At 46.9% G+C, this 23,850-nt stretch overlaps 1 protein-coding gene across 2 annotated transcripts in view; it reads right to left on the reverse strand.

The window, feature by feature from the left end:
• LOC134932375 (uncharacterized) overlaps positions 1 to 23,850 on the reverse strand; it is a 287,377-nt gene that overhangs the window by 57,936 nt on the left and 205,591 nt on the right. For both annotated transcript variants that reach the window (XM_063926742.1, XM_063926741.1), the window contains 3 exons: positions 23,154 to 23,337; positions 22,102 to 22,201; positions 21,389 to 21,507 (listed from right to left, as the gene is read on the reverse strand). In XM_063926742.1, the coding sequence (XP_063782812.1) occupies positions 21,389 to 21,507; positions 22,102 to 22,201; positions 23,154 to 23,337 (403 nt within the window). The remainder of the gene's footprint in view (positions 1 to 21,388; positions 21,508 to 22,101; positions 22,202 to 23,153; positions 23,338 to 23,850) is intronic.

Here is a 23,850-nt window from a genome sequence, read left to right on the forward strand (position 1 = left end):
GTCCCAATGAAATGTCCTCGCATGAAACCTGCCGAAGGGGATGGCCTCGTAGGTTGCCACCATTTTTCCCAGTACTCGAGTGCTTTGATGGACTGACACTCTTTTCGGTTTTAACAGGTCTCTGACCATGTTCTGGAGTTCCTGGGCTTTTTCCATCGGGAGAAAAGCCCTCTTTTGTTCCGTGTCCAGAATCATGCCTAAGAAAGATAGCAGAGTCGTTGGAACCAATTGTGACTTTGGCAGATTGAGAATCCAGCCATGTTGCTGCAGCACTCTCAGGGAGAGCGACACGCATTTCAGCAACTGATCTCTCGATCTCGCTTTTATCAGGAGATCGTCCAAGTACGGGATAATTGTGACTCGCTGCCTGGCAGGTGCACCATCATTTCCGCCATTACCTTGGTGAAAATACTCGGGGCCGTGGAAAGCCCAAACGGCAACGTCTGAAACTGGTAATGACAGTCCTGTACAGCGAATCTCAGGTACGCCTGATGAGGGGGATATATGGGGACATGAATGTATGCATCCTTTATGTCTAGTGACACCATAAAATCCCCCCCATCCAGGCTGGAGATAACCGCCCGGAGCGATTCCATCTTGAATTTGAACTTTTTCAAGTACAGGTTTAGGGATTTTAGATTTAAAATGGGCCTGACAGCCATCCGGTTTCGGAACCACAAATAGGGTTGAATAGTACCCCTTCCCTTGTTGAACTAGGGGAACCTTGACAATCACTTGCTGTTGATACAGCTTTTGAATTGCAGCTAAAACTATCTCCCTCTCTGGGGTAGAAGATGGTAAAGCCGATTTGAAAAATCGGCGAGGAGGCACCTCTTTGTATCCCAAGGATACAAGCTGGAATTCAATTTCCATCGCCCAAGGATCCACGTCTGATTGAACCCAGACGTGGCTGAAAAGTCGAAGACGTGCCCCCACCGGGGCGGACTCCCTCAGTGGAGCCCCAGCGTCATGCGGTGGATTTAGTAGAAGCCAGGGAGGACTTCTGCTCCTGGGAACTAGCCGTAGCAGGCATTCTTTTCCCTCTACCCTTACCTCTGGCGAGGAAGGAAGAGCCCCGACCTCTTCTGGACTTATGCGACAGAAAGGACTGCATCTGATACTGTGGTGTTTTCTTTTGCTGTGGGGGAACATAAGGTAAAAAAAAGTACATTTACCCGTGGTAGCTGTGGAAACCAGGTCCACGAGACCTTCCCCAAATAAAACCTCACCCCTGTAAGGCAAAACTTCCATATGTCTCTTTGAGTCGGCATCACCCGTCCATTGGCGTGTCCACAGGGCTCGCCTAGCAGAAATCGCCATGGCGTTGGCTCTTGAACCCAACAGTCCAACGTCTCTCGAAGAGTCTCTCATATATAAGACTGCGTCTTTAATGTGACCCAAGGTCAATAAAATGCTATCCCTATCTAGGGTATCAATGTCAGCTGACAAGGTATCTGCCCAAGCTGCTACAGCGCTACAAACCCAAGCCGACGCTATTGCCGGTCTGAGCAAGGCACCCGTATGTGCATAAATTGATTTTAAGGTAGTTTCCTGATTGCGATCAGCAGGATCCTTGAGGGCTGCCGTGTCTGGAGACGGTAGCGCCACCTTTTTGGACAAGCGCGTTAACGCCTTGTCCACCCTGGGTGAGGATTCCCAACGTAACCCGTCCTGTGCAGGGAACGGATATGCCATAAGAAATCTCCTGGGAATCTGCAGTTTCTTGTCTGGAGTTTCCCAAGCTTTTTCATATAACGCGTTCAGCTCATGAGATGGGGGAAAGGTTACCTCAGGTTTCTTTTCCTTAAACATGCATACCCTCGTGTCAGGGACCGAGGGGGTCATCTGTGATATGTAAAACATCTTTTATTGCAATAATCATATAATGAATACTTTTGGCCACCCTTGGGTGTAACCTCGCATCATCGTAGTTGACACTGGAGTCAGAATCCGTGTCGGTATCAGTGTCTGCTACCTGGGACAGGGGACGTTTCTGAGACCCTGAAGGGCCCTGTGACACAGTCAAAGCCATGGATTGACTCCCTGTCTTATCCCTGGACTCTGCCTTGTCCAATCTCATATGCACATTTGCATTTAAAACATTCCACAAATCCAACCAATCAGGTGTCGGCGTTGCCGACTGAGACACCACAATCATCTGCTCCACCTCCTACTTAGATGAGCCTTCCGCTTCAGACATGTCGACACACGTACCGACACCCCCACACACTCAGGGATATATCTATATGGAGACAGTCCCCCAATAAGGCCCTTTGGAGAGACAGAGAGAGAGTATGCCAGCACACACCCAGCGCCACCGGACACTGGAATAAAATCCCAGTTAGTACAGCCTTTTAATATATATATATATATATATATATATATATATATATATATATATATATATATATATAAAATATATATAAAATATATATATATATATATATATATATATATATATATATAAAATATATATATATATATAAAATATATATATATATAAAATATATATATATATAAAATATATATATATATAAAATATATATATATAAAATATATATATATATATAAAATATATATATATATATATATTATATATATAAAATATATATATATATATATATATATATATAAAATATATATATATATATATATATATATAAAATATATATATATATATATATATATATATAAAATATATATATATATATATATAAATATATATATATAAAATATATATATATATATATATATAAAATATATATATATATATATATATATAAAATATATATATATATATATAAAATATATATATATATATATATAATATATATAAAATATATATATATATATATATATATAAAATATATATATATATATATATATATATAAAATATATATATATATATATATATATATATATATATATATATAAAATATATATATATATAAAATATATATATATATATATATATTATATATATATATAAAATATATATATATATATATAAAATATATATATATATATATAAAATATATATATATATATATATATATATATATATATAAAATATATATATATATATATATATAAAATATATATATATATATATAAAATATATATATATATATATAAAATATATATATATATATATATATAAAAATATATATATATATATAAAATATATATATATAAAATATATATATATAAAATATATATATATAAAATATATATAAAATATATATATATAAAATATATATATATATATATAAAATATATATATAAAATATATATATATAAAATATATATATATAAAATATATATATATATAAAATATATATATATATATATAAAATATATATATATATATATATATAAAATATATATATATAAAATATATATAAAAAAAAAAAAAAAATATATATATATATATATATATATATATAAAATAAATATTTATATATATATATATATAAAATAAATATATATATAAAATAAATATATATATAAAATATAAATATATATATAAAATATAAATATATATATAAAATATATATATATATATATATATATATATATATATATATATATATATATATATATATATATATATATATATATATAAAAAAACACTCACTGCGCCAATCAAATGTGCCCCCTCCCCGCCCACCCTCTTTTTTGCCCTCTGTAACAGTGTTCAGCAGGGGAGAGTCCGGGGAGCCAGATTCTCTGCAGTGTGCTGTGGAGAAAATGGCGCTGGTTAGTGCTGGAGGATCAAGCTCCGCCCCCTCACCGGCGGGCTTCGGTCCCGCTCAAATTATTTATACTGGCAGGGGTTTTTCAATATACCGCCTCTGCAGTGTCTAATCTATTTGCCAGTGTCCCTAGAGGTTAATATTGCTGCCCAGGGCACCCCCCCTGCGCCCTGCACCCTTACAGTGCCTGCTGTGTGTATATATGTGGGAGCAATGGCACGCAGCGGTAGTGAAGATCTGAAGTCTTCTGCCACTTTTGAAGTCTTCTTTCTTCTTAATACTCACCCGGCTTCTATCTTCCGGCTCTGTGAGGAGGACGGCGGCACGGCTCCGGGACAAACGGCGAGGGTGAGACCTGCGTTCCGACCCTCTGGAGCTAATGGTGTCCAGTAGCCTAAGAAGCAGAGCCTATCATTTAAGTAGGTCTGCTTCTCTCCCCTCAGTCCCACGATGCAGGGAGCCTGTTGACAGCAGTGCTCCCTGAAAATAAAAAACCTAACAAAAAGTATTTCAGAGAAACTCAGTAGAGCTCCCCTGCAGTGCACCCAGTCTCCTCTGGGCACAGGAGACCTAACTGAGGTCTGGAGGAGGGGCATAGAGGGAGGAGCCAGTGCACACCCATTCTAAAGTCTTTAGAGTACCCATGTCTCCTGCGGAGCCCGTCTATACCCCATGGTCCTTACGGAGTCCCCAGCATCCTCTAGGACGTAAGAGAAATAAATAATCCTGATTCGTGGCCCTTACATTATTTGTCATTTTTCCTCCGTATAGTAACGCCCAGTATACAATATGCCACATACTGCAATGTCCGTTCGACATTATACCACGCACAATAATGCCCATGACACAATATGCCACACACCATAATGCCCCTGACACATTATGCCACACACCGTAATGCATGCGACACATTATGACAGGCATCGCAATGCCAGTTATACATTATGCTACACACTGCACTGCCCCTGATACATTATAGCACATACAATGCCTGTGACACAATATGACACACACTGCAATGTCCGTGATACATTATGCCACACACTGCAATGACCCTGAGACATTATACCACAATGCCCGTGATATAGTATACCACACACCGTATACTATACACATACCGCAATGCCCGTTATACCCTATGCCACACACCGCAATGCCCGTTATACATTATGCCACACACTGCAATGCCCCTGAGACCTTATACCACAATGCCCGTGATATAGTATGCCACACACCATAATGCCTGTGACACATTATGACACACACCGCAATGTCCGTGATACATTATGCCACACACCGCAATGCCCATTACACATTTAAGTCCTACAGTAAGGCTTCTAATTACTTTTAAAATTACCTGCTCGTTGCCAGGGGTTTCATGCTCTTGGTTCCATGCACGGTGCCAGGGGTGTTCATGCTCAGGGTGTCATTCTCGTTGCCAGGGGTTTCATGCGGTAGGTGTTATGCTTGTTGCCAAAAGTTTCATGAGCTGGGTGTTGTGCTTGTAACCAGGGGGTAATGCTTATTGCTAGGGCTGTGCTCCTAGTGCCACATATACCTCCAGTGCCAGATATCCATCCCCCCCCCCCCCCAAGTGCCAGCTACACATATAGCCCCCAGTGCCAAATATGCCCCACCCCCAGAGCCAAGTACACATATACCCCCAGTGCCAAATATGCGCCCCCCCCCCCCCAGTGCCAGATACACATATACCCCCCAGTGCCAAATATGCCCGCCCCCCCCCCCAGTGCCAAATATGCTCCCCCCAGTGCCAGGTACACCCTCCCCCCCTCCCTCTGGTCTTCCCCGCTGCTGTGCTATGAGTTTTGGGAAGGAGGACATGGAGGGCACAGCGCGCACCTATCCTGCGAGTCCCTCCTGCGTCTCCGGCAGCAGTGGCGTGTCTGTCAAATGAAGTGCCGGTTCGTGAGCCAATCAGAGCTCACGAATGGGCACTTCATTAAACAGACACACCGCTGCCGCTGGAGACCCAGGAGGGACACACAGGAGAGGCGCGCGCTGTGCTCTCCGTGTCCTTCCCAGCAGAAATCAGTGGCGGTGGCTAGGGCACCCTGCAGCCCTGCGCGCCTCCACGCGATCGCAGTGGCTGTGGACCCCTAGTTACGCCACTGGATTGAGATGCTGTTTTGGGGACAGAGTCTCTGTTCATAAACTCATCCATAGTCGGTTTTAAGTATTGCGTGACAATTTTGTAGAAAGAGTGGAGATCATTCCTTTAAGAGAATTAACCCACTCCGGTTCAGCCCTGCTATTCTGTGAACCCCGAGTACCCAGTAGTGAGCCCCCTGGTGAAGAGGAACACTCTGCTGTACAAGAAACACTCTTTGCCTGACATAATGTAAATGCGACAGCGCACACACAGAGACACAGAGTTGCTTGGAGCCAGTCCCCACGCGCTCTTACCGCTAATGCCAAGCTTAGCCAGGTCGCAGACAAAGTACCCTGATAGTGGACTTCGGACACTAATAGTCGCTTTCCCCCTGCTATGACCCCCTGGTACCGTTGAGGTCATTTGGAGTCACACCGGAGGAGCTGCGCATCCCTGTCAGTCAATGTCTGTCCACTGCAGAGGGAAAATGGCGCTGTTGAGCTGCTGGATCCTCTCAGTTTAGCCCCGCCCCTTCAATGGCACACGGTCTTCCCACTTTTTTTTTATACTGGCTGAGCTAATTTTTGTGCTTAAAATGGAGCAGAACCGTTTTAAGGCTGTGTTTGCCAGTTTGGGTACTGTGTACCGAGACGCAGTCGTGTACTGTGTCTGGAGACGCATTCCGCCCCATTTAAAAGCAGCGCGTCTCCATACCCTTGTGCCATCATAATGGCCAGCGCCCCGCTAACCGGGACACCGGCTCAGTACACACCACTCTTCATTCTTCTGACTCTGTTAGGGGTGGCGGCGTGCTGCGGGAATGTACGCTCGCCATGGTGGGGCTTGCGAATAGTTCCCTCAGGAGCTCAGTGTCCTGTCAGCGGGGAACGGGATCATTAACCCTTCAAGAGGTTGGGCCGTTCTCTCCCACCCCCCCAAGTCCCACGAAGCAGGCAGGCTGGTGCCAACCAGCCCTGCCTGAATATAACAAACATGTAAAATAAATGCAGAAAACTCTTTAGGAGCTTCCTTCAGAGTGACCGGCTCCTCCGGGCACATTTTCTAAACAGAGTCTGGTAGGAGGGGCATAGAGGGAGGAGCCAGCCCACACTATCAAATTCTTAAAGTGCCCATGGCTCCTAGTGGACCAGTCTATACCCCATGGTATTAATGTGGACCCCTGTATCCTCTAGGAAGTAAGAGGGGGGGGAAACATGTTCCAGTGAACTGATGCAGGACTTTGCCACCACTGTACTTTCGGGATTATCACATTCTAGTGGCAAAAATAAGATTTTAAACCTACCAGTAAATCTTTTTCTCCTAGCCCGTAGAGGATGCTGGGGACTCCGTAAGGACCATGGGTATAGACTGGCTCCGCAGGAGACATGAGCACTATAAAGAATTTCAGAATGGGTGTGCACTGGCTCCTCTCTCTATACCCCTCCTCCAGACCTCAGGAGAGGGACAATACGAGGAAAGGATTTTGTTAATCTAGGGGCAAGATTCATACCAGCCCACACCATCCTCACCGTATAACCTGGAATATACGCAACCAGTAAACAGTATGAACAAAACAGTATCAGCTAAAGACTGATCTCAACTGTAACATAACCCTTATGTAAGCAACAACTACATACAAGCCTTGCAGATTTTGTCCGCACTGGGACGGGCGCCCAGCATCCTTTACGGACTAGGAGCAAAAGATTTACCGGTAGGTCTAAAATCTTATTTTCTCTTACTTCCTAGAGGATGCTGGGGACTCCGTAAGGACCATGGGGTTTATACCAAAGCTCCAGACCGGGCGGGAGAGTGCGGACGACTCTGCAGCACCGACTGGTCCTCATCAGCCAGGGTATCAAACTTATAGATCTTTGCAAACGTGTTTGAACCCGACCAGGTAGCTGCTCGGCAAAGTTGTAGAGCAGAGACCCCTCGGGCAGCCGCCAAAGAAGAGCCCACCTTCCTCGTGGAATGGGCTTTCACTGATTTAGGATGCGGCAGTCCAGCCGCAGAATGTGCAAGCTGAATCGTACTACAGATCCAGCGAGCAATAGTCTGCTTTGAAGCAGGTGCACCCAACTTGTTGAGCGCATACAGCAGGCATTCCCAACCACGGTCCTCAAGGCACACCAACAGTGCAGGTTTTAGTGATATCCAGGCTGCAGCACAGATGGTTAAATCAAAATAACTGAGCTACTAATTAAGTCACCTGTGCTGAAGCCTGGATATCACTAAAACCTGCACTGTTGGTGTGCCTTGAGGACCGTGGTTGGGAATGCCTGGCATACAGGATAAATAGCGAGTCAGTCTTTCTGACTCCAGCTGTCCTGGAAACATAAATTTTCAGGGCCCTGACTACGTCCAACAACTTGGAAGCCTCCAAGTCTTTAGTAGCCGCAGGCACCACGATAGGTTGGTTCAGATGAAAGGCTGATACCACCTTAGGGAGAAATTGGGGACGAGTCCTCAATTCTGCCCTATCCATATGGAAAATCAGATAAGGGCTTTTACATGACAAAGCCTCCAATTCTGATACACGCCTGGCCGAAGCCAAGGCCAACAACATGACCACTTTCCACGTGAGATACTTCAAGTCCACGGTTTTAAGTGGCTCAAACCAATGTGACTTTAGGAAATTCAACACCACGTTGAAGGCACAAAAGGGGGCTGAATATGCAGCACTCCCTTAACAAAAGTTTGAACTTCAGGTAGTGAAGCCAGTTCTCTCTGGGAGAAAATCGACAGAGCCGAAATCTGGACCTTAATGGAACCCAATTTTAGGCCCATAGTCACCCCTGACTGTAGGAAGTGCAGGAAACAGCCCAGCTGAAATTCCTCCGTTGGGGCCTTCCTGGCCTCACACCACGCAACATATTTTCGCCATATGCGGTGATAATGGTTTGCGGTTACTTCTTTCCTAGCTTTAATCAGCGTAGGGATGACTTCCTCCGGAATGCCCTTTTCCTTCAGGATCCGGTGTTCAACCGCCATGCCGTCAAACGCAGCCGCGGTAAGTCTTGGAACAGACAGGGCCCCTGCTGCAGCAGGTCCTGTCTGAGCGGCAGAGGCCATGGGTCCTCTGAGATCATTTCTTGAAGTTCCGGGTACCAAGCTCTTCATGGCCAATCCGGAACCCCGAGTATGGTTTTCCCTCCTCGCCTTCTTATTATTCTCAGTACCTTGGGTATGAGAGGTAGAGGAGGAGACACATAAACCGACTGGTACACCCACAGTGTCACTAGAGCGTCCCCAGCGATCGCCTGAGGGTCCCTTGAACTGGCGCAATATCTTTTCAACTTCTTGTTGAGGCGGGACGCCATCATGTCCACCCGTGGTCATTCCCAACGGTTTACCCGCATTTGGAAAACTTCTGGATGAAGTCCCCATTCTCCTGGGTGTAGGTCGCCCATCGGAGAATCCTTGTGGCTTCTGCCATCGCCATCCTGCTTCTTGTGCCGCCCTGCCTGTTTACATGGGCGACCGCCGTGATGTCGTCTGATTGGATCAGTACCGGCTGGTTCTGAAGCAGGGGCCTTGCTTGGCTTAGGGCATTGTAAATGGCCCTTAGCTGCAGAATATTTATGTGAAGCGAAATCTCCTTGGAAATTTCTTCCCTGTGTGACTGCACCCCAGCCCCGAAGGCTGGCATCCGTGGTCACCAGGACCCAGTCCTGTATTCCGAATCTGCGGCCCTCTAGTAGATGAGCCCTCTGCAGCCACCACAGCAGCGACACCCTGTTTCTTGCTGACAGGGTTATCCGCTGTTGTATCTGTAGATGGGACCCGGACCATTAGTCCCACAGGTCCCACTGGAACGTCCTTGCGTGGAGTCTTCCGAATGGAATTATGCTTCGTACGAAGCTACTATTTTTCCCAGGACTCGTGTGCATTGATGTACCGACACCTGTCCTGGTTTTAGGATGTCTCTGACTAGAGATGACAACTCCTCGGCTTTTTCCACTGGAAGAAACACTCTTTTCTGGTCTGCGTTCAGAAACATTCCCAGGAACAGAAGACGTGTCGTCGGGACCAGCTGTGACTTTGGAATATTGAGAATCCAGTCGTGCTGTTGTAGCACTTCCCGAGAGAGTGCTACCCCCACTACCAACTGTTCTTTGGACCTCGCCTTTATCAGGAGATCGTCCAAGTACGGGATAATAAAAACTTCCTTCTTGCGAAGGAGTATCATCACTTCGGCCATTACCTAGGTAAAGACCTTCGGTGCCGTGGACAAATCCAACGGCCGCGTCTGGAACTGATAGTGACAGTCCTGTACCACATATCTGAGGTACTCCTGGTGAGGGGGGTAAATGGGGACATGCAGGTACGCATCCTTGATGTCCAGGGAGACCCTATAATCCCCCTCGTCCAGGCTCGTAATAACCGCCCTGAGCGATTCGATCTTGAACTTGAATCTTCTGATATAAAAGTTCAAGTATTTTAATTTCAAGATGGGTCTCACCGAACCGTTGCGGTACCACAACCACTGTGGAATAGTAACCCCTTCCTTGCTGAAGGAGGGGCACCTTGACAATCACTTGTTGTGATTATAGTGTTGAATATCCACCAACACCGTCTCCCTGGCAGAGGGAGGTGCCGGTAAGGCAGATTTTAGGAAACGGCGGGGGGGGAAGAACGTCTCGAACTCCAGCCTGTACCCCTGAGATACTACTTGAAGGACCCAGGGATCCATGTGAGAGAGCCCACTGTCCGCTGAAATATCTGAGACGAGCCCCCACCGTACCCGGGTCCGCCTGAGCAGCCCCAGCACCATGCTGTGGACCTACCGGACGCAGGGAGGACTTCTGCTCTTGGGAACTAGCTGTGTGTTGCAGCTTTTTCCTCTACCTTTGCCTCTCGGCAGAAAGGATGAGCCTCTAGCCCTCTTGCTTTTCTGGGGCCGAAAGGACTGTACTTGATGATACGGTGCTTTCTTTTGTTGTGGGGTAGCCTGTGGCAAAAAATTCAATTTCCCAGCAGTAGCTGTGGAAACGAGGTCTGAAAAACTATCCCCAAACAGTTTTACCCCCTTATAGGGCAACTTCCATGTGCCGATTCGAGTCGGCATCGCCTGACCAATGCCAAGTCCATAACCCCCGTCTGGCGGCAATGGACCTAGCGCTTATTTTTGATGCCAGCCGGCAAATATCCCTCATGCATGTATAAGACCACGTCTTTTATATGCTCTATTTTCAGCAAAATATTGTCCCTATCCATAGTTATTTTCCGACAGGGAATCTGACCACGCAGCGGGAGCACTGCACATCCATGCCGAAGCAACGGCTGGTCGCAATATAATGCCCTAGTGTGTGACCATATCTTATATGGTAACCTCCTGCTTTCTATCAGCAGGTTCCTTCAGGGTGGCCGTACCCGGAGACTGTAGTGCCACCTTTTCTGATAAGCGTGTAAGCGCTGTATCTACCCTATGGGGTGTTTCCCCGCGTGACCTATCCTCTGGCGGGAAAGGGTACGCTGCCAATAACCGTTGTAGAAATTATCAATTTCTTACCGGGGGAAGACCACTCTTGCTCACACACCTCATTTAATTTCTCAGATGTAGGAAAAACTACTAATAGTTTTCTCTCACCAAACACAATACCCTTTTATGTGGTACCTGGGGTATAATCATAAATGTGTAATACATTTTTCATTGCCTCAATCCTGTAACGGGTGGACCTATTTGGAGGGTACACCAGTCTCATCGATGTCGACACTGGAGTCAGTATCCGTGTCGACATCTGTGTCTGTTATCTGAGGTAGCGGGCGATTTTAAAGCCCCCCATGACATTTGAGACGCTGGAACAGGCACAAGCTGAGTAGCCGGCTGTTCCGTGTCGTCGACCTTTTATGTAAGGAGTTGACACTTTCACGTAATCCTTCCATAAGTTCAACCACACCGGTGTCGACCCCGCAGGGGGCGACAACATATTTACAGGCATTCGCTCCGCCTCCACCTCATTATCCTCCACATACCTGTCGACACAGCCGTACCGACACACAGCACACACACAGGGAATGCTCTGATAGAGGACAGGACCCCACAAAGCCCTTTGGGGAGACAGAGGGAGAGTATGCCAGCACACACCAGGGCGCTATATATCACAGGGATAGCACCTATAAAAAAGTGTTTTCCCTTATAGCTGCATATATATTGTATACTGCGCCTAAATTGTGCCCCCCCTCTCTTTTTAACCCTTTCTGTAGTGTATTAACTGCAGGGGAGAGCCAGGGAGCTTCCCTCCAACGGAGCTGTGAGGGAAAAATGGCGCCAGTGTGCTGAAGGAGATAGCTCCGCCCCTTTTTCGCGGACTTTGCTCCCGCATTTTTATGGATTCTGGCAGGGGTTAATGTACATCCATATAGCCCTGGGGGTTATATGTGATGTATTTTTGCCAGCCAAGGTGTTAATATTGCTGCTCAGGGCGCCCCCCCCCCAGCGCCCTGCACCCATCAGTGACCGCAGTGTGAGGTGTGCATGAGGAGCAATGGCGCACAGCTGCAGTGCTGTGCACTACCTTGATGAAGACTGATGTCTTCTGCCGCCGATTTTCCGGACCTCTTCTTGCTTCTGGCTCTGTAAGGGGGCCGGCGGCGCGGCTCTGGGACCGGACTCCGAGGCTGGGCCTGTGTTCGATCCCTCTGGAGCTAATGGTGTCCAGTAGCCTAAGAAGCCCAAGCTGGCTGCAAGCAGGCAGGTTCGCTTCTTCTCCCCTTAGTCCCTCGATGCAGTGAGCCTGTTGCCAGCAGGTCTAACTGAAAATAAAAAACCTAAAACTAACTTTTATCTAAGAAGCTCAGGAGAGCCCCCTAGATTGCACCCTGCTCGGTCGGGCACAAAAATCTAACTGAGGCTTGGAGGAGGGTCATAGGGGGAGGAGCCAGTGCATACCAGATAGTCCTAAAGCTTTCTTTAGATGTGCCCAGTCTCCTGCGGAGCCGCTATTCCCCATGGTCCTTACGGAGTTCCCAGCATCCACTAGGACGTCAGAGAAACTACTGGTAGTTTTTTCTCTCCAAACATAATACCCTTTTTTGTGGTACCTGGGGTAACATCAGAAATGTGCAACACATTTTTCATAGCCTCAATCATGTAACGTGTGGCCCTATTGGAAGTTACATTAGTCTCATCGTCGTCGACACTGGAGTCAGTATCCGTGTCGACATCTGTGTCTGCCATCTGAGGTAGCGGGCGTTTTAGAGCCCCTGATGGCTTTTGAGATGCCTGGGCAGGCACAGGCTGAGAAGCCGGCTGTCCCATATTCGGTATGTCGTCAAACCTTTTATGTAAGGAGTCGACACTGTCACGTAGTTCCTTCCACATAACCATCCACTCAGGTGTTGGCCCCGCAGGGGGTGACATCACATTTATAGGCATCTGCTCCGCCTCCACATAAGCCTCCTCATCAAACATGTCGACACAGCCGTACCGACACACCGCATACACACAGGGAATGCTCTGACAGAGGACAGGACCCCACAAAGCCCTTTGGGGAGACAGAGAGAGAGTATGCCAGCACACACCAGAGCGCTATATAACACAGGGATCCCACTATAAATTAGTGTTTTTTCCCTTATAGCTGCTTATATTATATATACTGCGCCTAAATTTAGTGCCCCCCCTCTCTTTTTTACCCTTATGTAGCTTGACACTGCAGGGGAGAGCCAGGGAGCGTCCTTCTAGCGGAGCTGAGAGGGAAAAATGGCGCCAGTGTGCTGAGGGAGATAGCCCCGCCCCTTTTCCGGCGGACTTCTCCCGCTTTTTCTGGAATTCTGGCAGGGGTATTTTTACACCTATATAGCCTTCCTGACTATATATGGTGTAGATTTGCCAGTCAAGGTGTATTATATTGCCCTCAGGGCGCCCCCCCCCCAGCGCCCTGCACCTATCAGTGACCGGAGTGTGAGGTGTGCATGAGGAGCAATGGCGCACAGCTGCAGTGCTGTGCGCTACCTTGTTGAAGACAGCAGTCTTCTGCCGCCGATTTTCCGGAACACTTCTTGCTTCTGGCTCTGTAAGGGGGCCGGCGGCGCGGCTCCGGGACCGAACGATCGAGGTCGGGTCCTGTGTTCGATCCCTCTGGAGCTAATGGTGTCCAGTAGCCTAAGAAGCCCAAGCTACCTCCAGTCAGGTAGGTTCGCTTCTTCTCCCCTTAGTCCCTCGTAGCAGTGAGTCTGTTGCCAGCAGATCTCACTGTAAAATAAAAAACCTAAAATATACTTTCTTTCTAGGAGCTCAGGAGAGCCCCTAGTGTGCATCCAGCTCAGCCGGGCACAAGATTCTAACTGAAGTCTGGAGGAGGGTCATAGTGGGAGGAGCCAGTGCACACCAGTTAGTCTAAAGCTTTCTTTTAGTTGTGCCCAGTCTCCTGCGGAGCCGCTATTCCCCATGGTCCTTACGGAGTCCCAGCACTTAGGACGTCAGAGAAAATGTATTAAAAATAAATACACATGGCCTTCCGGTGGGTGGACCTAGCTACCGTCTGCCTTTTACAGAGCTCTCTGCTCCCCTGCGTCTCCAGCGCCTCTTGACCACCGGGTGTTGTGACCTAAGGTAAGAAAACTTACCAGTCCCTTGTCTGGATTATCACCATCAGGATGCCGCTGTCTGTCTTTTGACCACCGGCATCCTGAATACCAGTCACCAGTATCACACCCCTCTGCACTACTGACATTCTGCCATTTACACTCCCTTGTTCAAGCATAAATTCATGGCAAAATCACAAAGGGGTGGCAGACGTGGCCGTCCGGACGGGCATACACACACTGCGATAGTTACCAGGTTGCTAATGAGTACACTTAGTTTGATGTGCAGCACATCAAACCATAGAGACTGTCGCAAGTGTTTGCGGGAGCACGCAATCCTCAGTACACACTGAGCGATATGTCTTTCCAGAGCAGCATTTTGGAAAGACATCGCTCCACTGTGTACCCATCTTAATAGTGGGTACATACTAAGCGATACGCTGTAGGAGCGATATTACGTAGTTTTTCCCCTCCCGGGTTGCCGACATACGAATGAAGCCACGTCTATCGCCGAGCGCACCCCTGTCCGGCTGGGCACTCCCGCGACACGCCCCATTCACTTGAATGAAGAGAATGCGATGTTATGCTGCAGCACAGTGATGTCATGCCACGGCCGGACCGAACATGCAGCATCTGATAGTTGAGCTGCATGTACAGGCAACAGCAGCACGCATCAGCCATCGCTGGCAGCATAGACACTGGCCAATATTGTAACCAATATCGCTCAGGAGGGTAAGAATAAGAATTTACTTACCGATAATTCTATTTCTCGTAGTCCGTAGTGGATGCTGGGGACTCCGTCAGGACCATGGGGATAGCGGCTCCGCAGGAGACAGGGCACAAAAATAAAGCTTTAGGATTAGGTGGTGTGTACTGGCTCCTCCCCCTATGACCCTCCTCCAAGCCTCAGTTAGGATACTGTGCCCGGACGAGCGTACACAATAAGGAAGGATATTGAATCCCGGGTAAGACTCATACCAGCCACACCAATCACACCGTATAACTTGTGATCTGAACCCAGTTAACAGTATGACAACGTAGGAGCCTCTGAACAGACGGCTCACAACAATAACAACCCGAATTTGTTTGTAACAATAACTATGTACAAGTATTGCAGACAATCCGCACTTGGGATGGGCGCCCAGCATCCACTACGGACTACGAGAAATAGAATTATCGGTAAGTAAATTCTTATTTTCTCTAACGTCCTAAGTGGATGCTGGGGACTCCGTCAGGACCATGGGGATTATACCAAAGCTCCCAAACGGGCGGGAGAGTGCGGATGACTCTGCAGCACCGAATGAGAGAACTCAAGGTCCTCCTCAGCCAGGGTATCAAATTTGTAGAATTTTGCAAACGTGTTTGCCCCTGACCAAGTAGCAGCTCGGCAGAGTTGTAATGCCGAGACCCCCCGGGCAGCCGCCCAGGATGAGCCCACTTTCCTTGTGGAATGGGCCTTGACAGATTTAGGTTGTGGCAAGCCTGCCACAGAATGTGCAAGTTGAATTGTGCTACAAATCCAACGAGCAATCGTCTGCTTAGAAGCAGGAGCACCCATCTTGTTGGGTGCATACAATATAAACAGTGAGTCAGACTTTCTGACTCCCGCCGTTCTTGAAATATATATTTTCAATGCCCGGACCACGTCCAACAACTTGGAATCCTCCAAATCGTTAGTAGCCGCAGGCACCACAATAGGCTGGTTCAGGTGAAACGCTGACACCACCTTAGGCAGAAAATGAGGACGCGTCCGCAGTTCTGCCCTGTCCGTATGGAAAATCAGATATGGGCTCTTATATGATAAAGCCGCCAATTCTGATACTCTCCTGGCTGAAGCCAGGGCCAGTAGCATGGTTACTTTCCATGTAAGATACTTCAACTCCACCGATTTGAGCGGCTCAAACCAATGGGATTTGAGAAAATCCAAGACTACATTAAGATCCCACGGTGCCACTGGGGGCACAACCGGGGGCTGTATATGTAGTACTCCTTTTACAAAAGTCTGGACTTCAGGAACTGAAGCCAATTCTTTCTGGAAGAAAATCGACAGGGCCGAAATTTGAACCTTAATGGACCCCAATTTGAGGCCCATAGACAATCCTGTTTGCAGGAAATGTAGGAATCGACCCAGTTGAAATTCCTCCGTGGGGGCCTTCCTGGCCTCACACCACGCAACATATTTCCTCCAAATGCGGTGATAATGTTGTGCAGTCACCTCCTTCCTGGCTTTTACCAGTGTAGGAATGACCTCTTCCGGAATGCCTTTTTCCCTTAGAATTCGGCGTTCAACCGCCATGCCGTCAAACGCAGCCGCGGTAAGTCTTGGAATAGACACGGTCCCTGCTGAAGCAGGTCCCGTCTTAGAGGTAGAGGCCACGGATCCTCCGTGAGCATCTCTTGAAGTTCCGGGTACCAAGTTCTTCTTGGCCAATCCGGAGCCACTAGTATCGTTCTTACTCCCTTTTGCCGTATAATTCTCAGTACTTTTGGTATGAGAGGCAGAGGAGGGAACACATACACTGACTGGAACACCCACGGTGTTACCAGAGCGTCCACAGCTATTGCCTGAGGGTCTCTTGACCTGGCGCAATACCTGTCCAGTTTTTTGTTGAGGCGGGACGCCATCATATCCACCATTGGTTTTTCCCTACGGTTCACAATCATGTGGAAGACTTCTGGATGAAGTCCCCACTCTCCCGGGTGTAGATCGTGTCTGCTGAGGAAGTCTGCTTCCCAGTTGTCCACTCCCGGAATGAATACTGCTGACAGTGCTATCACATGATTTTCCGCCCAGCGAAGAATCCTTGCAGCTTCTGCCATTGCTGTCCTGCTTCTTGTGCCGCCCTGTCTGTTTACGTGGGCGACTGCCGTGATGTTGTCCGACTGGATCAACACCGGCTGACCCTGAAGCAGGGGTTTTGCCAGACTTAGAGCATTGTAAATCGCTCTTAGCTCCAGTATATTTATGTGAAGAGACATCTCCAGGCTTGACCATACTCCCTGGAAGTTTCTTCCCTGTGTGACCGCTCCCCAGCCTCTCAGACTGGCATCCGTGGTCACCAGGACCCAGTCCTGTATGCCGAATCTGCGGCCCTCTAACAGATGAGCACTCTGCATCCACCACAGAAGAGACACCCTTGTCCGTGGCGATAAGGTTATCCGCTGATGCATCTGCAGATGTGATCCGGACCATTTGTCCAGCAGATCCCACTGAAAAGTTCGTGCGTGGAATCTGCCGAATGGAATCGCTTCGTAAGAAGCCACCATCTTTCCCAGGACTCTTGTGCATTGATGCACAGACACTTTCCCTGGTTTTAGGAGGTTCCTGACAAGTTCGGATAACTCCCTGGCTTTCTCCTCCGGAAGAAACACCTTTTTCTGAACCGTGTCCAGAATCATTCCCAGGAACAGCCGACGTGTCGTCGGGGTCAACTGAGATTTTGGAAAATTCAGAATCCACCCGTGTTGTTGCAGCACTAGTCGGGTTAGTGCTACTCTGTCCTCCAGCTGTTCTCTGGACCTTGCCCTTATCAGGAGATCGTCCAAGTAAGGGATAATTAATACGCCTCTTCTTCGCAGAAGAATCATCATTTCGGCCATTACCTTGGTAAAGACCCGAGGTGCCGTGGACAATCCAAACGGCAGCGTCTGAAACTGATGACAGTTTTGCACCACGAACCTGAGGTACCCTTGATGTGAAGGGCAAATTGGGACATGCAGGTAAGCATCCTTTATGTCCAGGGACACCAGAAAGTCCCCTTCTTCCAGATTCGCTATCACTGCTCTGAGTGCTCTGAGTGACTCCATCTTGAACTTGAATTTTTGTATGTACAGGTTCAAAGATTTCAGATTTAGAATAGGTCTTACCGAGCCGTCCGGCTTCGGTACCACAAATAGCGTGGAGTAATACCCCTTTCCCTGTTGTAGGAGGGGTACCTTGACTATCACCTGCTGAGAAAACAGCTTGTGAATGGCTTCCAATACTGTCGCCCTGTCTGAGGGAGACGTTGGCAAAGCAGACTTTAGGAACCTGCGAGGGGGAGACTTCTCGAATTCCAACCTGTAACCCTGAGATACTACCTGCAAGATCCAGGGGTCCACCTGTGAGCAAGCCCACTGTGCGCTGAAATTCTTGAGTCGACCCCCCACCGCTCCTGAGTCCGTTTGTAAGGCCCCAGCGTCATGCTGAGGGCTTTGCAGAACCCTGAGAGGGCTTCTGTTCCTGGGCAGGGGCTGCTTGCTGCCCTCTCTTACCCCTTCCTCTGCCCCGAGGCAGATATGACTGTCCTTTTGTCCGCTTGTTCTTATAGGACCGAAATGACTGCGGCTGAAAAGACGGTGTCTTTTTCTGTTGGGAGGGGGTCTGAGGTAAAAAGGTGGATTTTCCGGCAGTTGCCGTGGCCACCAGATCCGATAGACCGACGCCAAATAATTCCTCCCCCTAATACTTCCATATGTCGTTTGGAATCCGCATCACCTGACCACTGTCGCGTCCATAAACTCCTTCTGGCAGATATGGACATAGCATTTACTCTCGATGCCAGAGTGCAAATATCTCTCTGAGCATCTCGCATATAAAGGAAAGCATCCTTTAATTGCTCTATAGTCAATAAAATACTGTCCCTATCCAGGGTATCAATATTTTCAGTCAGGGAATCCAACCAGACGACCCCAGCACTGCACATCCAGGCTGAGGCGATGGCTGGTCGCAGTATAACACCAGTATGTGTGTATATACTTTTTAGGGTAGTTTCCAGTCTCCTATCAGCTGGATCCCTGAGGGCGGCCGTATCAGGAGACGGTAACGCCACTTGTTTTGATAAGCGTGTGAGCGCCTTATCCACCCTAGGGGGTGTTTCCCAGCGCGCCCTAACCTCTGGCGGGAAAGGGTATAATGCTAATAACTTTTTTGAAATTAGCACTTTTCTATCTGGGTTAACCCACGCCTCATCACATACATCATTTAATTCCTCTGATTCAGGAAAAACTACAGGTAGTTTTTTCACCCCCCACATAATACCCCTTTTTGTGGTACTTGCAGTATCAGAGATATGCAAAGCCTCCTTCATTGCCGTGATCATATAACGTGTGGCCCTACTTGAAAATACGTTTGTTTCATCACCGTCGACACTAGATTCAGTGTCTGTGTCGACCGACTGAGGTAAAGGGCGCTTTATAGCCCCTGACGGTGTCTGAGACGCCTGGGCAGGTACTAACTGGTTTGCCGGCCGTCTCATGTCGTCAACTGATTTTTGTAATGTGCTGACATTATCACGTAATTCCATAAACAAAGCCATCCATTCCGGTGTCGACTCCCTGGGGGGTGACATCACCATTATCGGCAATTGCTCTGCCTCCACACCAACATCGTCCTCATACATGTCGACACACACGTACCGACACACAGCAGACACACAGGGAATGCTCTTATCGAAGACAGGACCCCACTAGCCCTTTGGGGAGACAGAGGGAGAGTTTGCCAGCACACACCCAAGCGCTATAATATATATGGGAACAACCTTATATAAGTGTTGTTCCTTATAGCAGCTTAATATATCAAAATATCGCCAAAAAATGCCCCCCTCTCTGTTTTACCCTGTTTCTGTAGTGCAGTGCAGGGGAGAGTCCTGGGAGCCTTCCTCACAGCGGAGCTGAGCAGGAAAATGGCGCTGTGTGCTGAGGAGAATAAGCCCCGCCCCCTATTTCGGCGGGCTTTTCTCCCGGAGTTTTAGATATCTGGCATGGGTTAAATACATACATATAGCCTCAATGGCTATATGTGATGTATTCTTTTGCCATAAAGGTATTAAATATTGCTGCCCAGGGCGCCCCCAGCAGCGCCCTGCACCCTCCGTGACCGCTTGGTGTGAAGTGTGTGACAACAATGGCGCACAGCTGCAGTGCTGTGCGCTACCTTCATGAAGACTGAAGAGCCTTCTGCCGCCTGTTTCCGGACCTTCAATCTTCAGCATCTGTAAGGGGGGTCGGCGGCGCGGCTCCGGGACGAACCCCAGGGTGAGACCTGTGTTCCGACTCCCTCTGGAGCTAATGGTGTCCAGTAGCCTAAGAATCCAATCCATCCTGCACGCAAGTGAGTTGAAATTCTCTCCCCTAAGTCCCTCGATGCAGTGAGCCTGTTGCCAGCAGGACTCACCGAAAATAAAAAACCTAAAAACTTTTTCTAAGCAGCTCTTTAGGAGAGCCACCTAGATTGCACCCTGCTCGGACGGGCACAAAAACCTAACTAAGGCTTGGAGGAGGGTCATAGGGGGAGGAGCCAGTACACACCACCTAATCCTAAAGCTTTATTTTTGTGCCCTGTCTCCTGCGGAGCCGCTATCCCCATGGTCCTGACGGAGTCCCCAGCATCCACTTAGGACGTTAGAGAAATATTGTTTACAAAATCACCTAATGTAAAATTACCCAAGCCAAGCAAAGACCCCACCTTCGTACAAACTGCAGCTGGTATGCAGTGACCTTTAATGGCACCCTGCAGCCAGTAGCGCTTGATGAGCCAATGGGAACACCAACAGGCCTAGTTTCTGAAGACCTTGGAAATTGAGTTTATACAATCACAAACTCAATAGGGGCGTCTGATGTATTAAACTACCACAAAAAAAAAAAAAAAAGGTGGTGGTCACCTTACGGAAATGACATCCACCAACAGAATGTAGTAAATGGTCAAGGACAGTGAAGGATACCTTTGTACGGCTTTTTTTCTTAAAATTGTTATATAACAGGTGTTCTGGGCCTACATCCAATTAAGTGCTACAGTACATTTACAGAATGTTAGAGACACAAGATACCAAGCTGTCAGCTTAGTAGGATATGCTGACTCTCTATAGTCATCAAGGATTGTGATAGCGGCTAACAGAATGTACGGTAAATGATGCTTCAGGGCACAGATTGTTAGATTTTACACATTCTCATTAGCTTTTGGGCACCATTTATGGCAGAGTCTGCTCCATCTGTAAACACACCTTAATAAACACTTACCAACTCTGTGTGGCAATTCTGGCAGAGGTACTTGTCTGATGCATTAAGTCCAAGGTTCACACACTCTCCACAGATCATTTTCCCATACACTTTGGAGAATAGGGTGGGAGCAAATACACCTAAAACATCACAATACTGGTGTATTTTTAAACTGAATTTGTTGTACACTGTGCAAACATTAATAAAACGCACAGTATGCAAATACAATATTACATACATGGGTATACACACATTCTACAGATGTGAAGACCGAAACACCATAAGAATGCCTAACAAAAAGTACATATGGTAGTCACTAAAGTTGTTTTCAAATATATAAGCCATATATTTTTAGACTGTTAAGCAGAAATGGATGTTTTTATAGATTAACTGTGCCCCAGATCTTAAATGATAGTCTAAGCCTGAACAGATTTGTTTAAAAAAATATAAAAAAAAAAAAAAAAAAATCTATTATACAGTATAATCGACTTCTTATGAAATGGTGATGATTTAATAAAGACTATACTGGATTTTAAGACTGGCGAGTGCCCTCTATTGGTCTGAATGACCTTACTGGACATATTTGTGGAACATGAGATGTCACCCCTGTGGAGCACCCCACGGATGATTCAGCTTGGATGCGAGTGCAGATTACTATCTACTAATAACCCCCAAACCCTAAAAAACAAAGATACCATACAGACACACAGTTGGAACCCTCTGAGGACTCTCACCTCCTACAGAAATGAAGAGCAGAGCAGAGCCCACACCAGCTGACCTACTATTAAACCTTTGTTCCCGATGCTTTATTCCTCCAATGATCATGCACAAACCCTGCAAAAAAGTGATTAAAAAAGTTGAAAAACTTTACTCTTCAAAGTCTTCAATGATATTCTTCTTTAAGCAGTAACTACAGTGCTGGAAACCAAACCGTTGTAATAAGATCTTATATTTTAAGAAGAATTCCAACAAAAAAAACATTCCTTTTGAACTTTATTCGGTCTAAAATGCACTTCAATTTAAGTACAGGTACACCACCGATTTTCTGGCAACCGATGATCCGTAACCTCTTTTAATCCGGACAATTTTGATTTGTCCGGATTAAAGGGGGTTAGGGACATCCTTTAATCCGGAACAATTTCTGCGCATGGGCGTAACACGCAATACGCGCAAGTGTCAGTGGGTACAGCTTCCACGGACACTGCAGGTGACACAGCAAGCATCAGTGGGGCTGTTATGGCGTCCAAGGTCACAGCAAGTACCGCACATGGGCGGAAGACACAGCGCGCATAAATGCCAGTGAATACAGCTTCTGAGGGCACTGCAGGTGTAGCATATATTTTACTATTTATTGCTTTAGAAATGTTCTGAAGGTGCAAAATTAGTTTCCACCGTTAATCCGGCAAAATCGATAATCCGGCACGGCACGGCACTGGAACCGAGGATGCCGGAAAATCGGTGGTGTACCTGTATTACCATTAGAGCGTCCAACCATTTACACATCAGTTTTCTCTTCCCCTGTGATGCATTTCTAAATTAGACAAAACACAACCAAGCTAAATAAACAACCAAATATGTTATATGGGATGGACCAGGTGGTACCATAACCGATAGTCTGGGGGAAGGTAAGCCAGCTAGATTCTAAATAGGATAAAGTTCAAGGAACCAAATAATCCAGTGTTCTTCACAGAGATGTAGTTTTAGTATTAAAGCATTTGCTATAGTAAAAAGATTTACAATTAAATACAACACACACTGTGCCAAAGACTTTTTGCCAATAACTCACAGGAACAAAGAGGACACACCCCAGAACCGTCCCAGTTAGGGCAGATTTCACCACTTCTTCATAGCACTTGTTATCCTCCCGTGCCCCCTTGATCAGTGCAGTGATGTAAAAGGTCAGTTCAATGATTGAGCCAAACGTGGCGTTCACCACTGCTCCCAATGCAAAATTGCTCTGAGCAGAGATACTAAATGGTGCCACAAGATGGCAGCAGAGAGAAGGAAAGAAGAGAAAAAGCAAACTGTAAAATATTGCACATAAAAACTTGATAGCGGTATTAAATGTACACAACACCACAATGGTTCCATAATGCCGTACACAGGGCTAAGCACAAACAGATTAAAAATGGTTAACTTACCTGTAACAGCTTATACAATTTAGAATTAGTGTCTGCAATTTACATAAACAATGGGGAGAGGGCCCTGCTCATGATAGTTTACATTCTAAATGGAATATGTGCAGACACAGAAGCCTTGATGTTGGCCTAGAGCAGTTGTGGGGAACCTTCGGCACGCGGGCCGTATAAGGCCGCAAAGCTGTTTATTCCGGCCCATCCGCTGGAGTGCGTCAGTGAGACACACCACCCCTCAGTCCAGCGGGTCTCCGCTGTCAGGCTCAATCAGGAGCCGCCGGTCCACGAGCTGTGATTGGCTCACGAACCGGCGGCTGGAGTGAAGTCCTACACGCTGCCGCCTCCCAA

The sequence above is a fragment of the Pseudophryne corroboree genome, chromosome 6 (genome assembly GCF_028390025.1).
Source record: "Pseudophryne corroboree isolate aPseCor3 chromosome 6, aPseCor3.hap2, whole genome shotgun sequence".
Taxonomy (NCBI): domain Eukaryota; kingdom Metazoa; phylum Chordata; class Amphibia; order Anura; family Myobatrachidae; genus Pseudophryne; species Pseudophryne corroboree.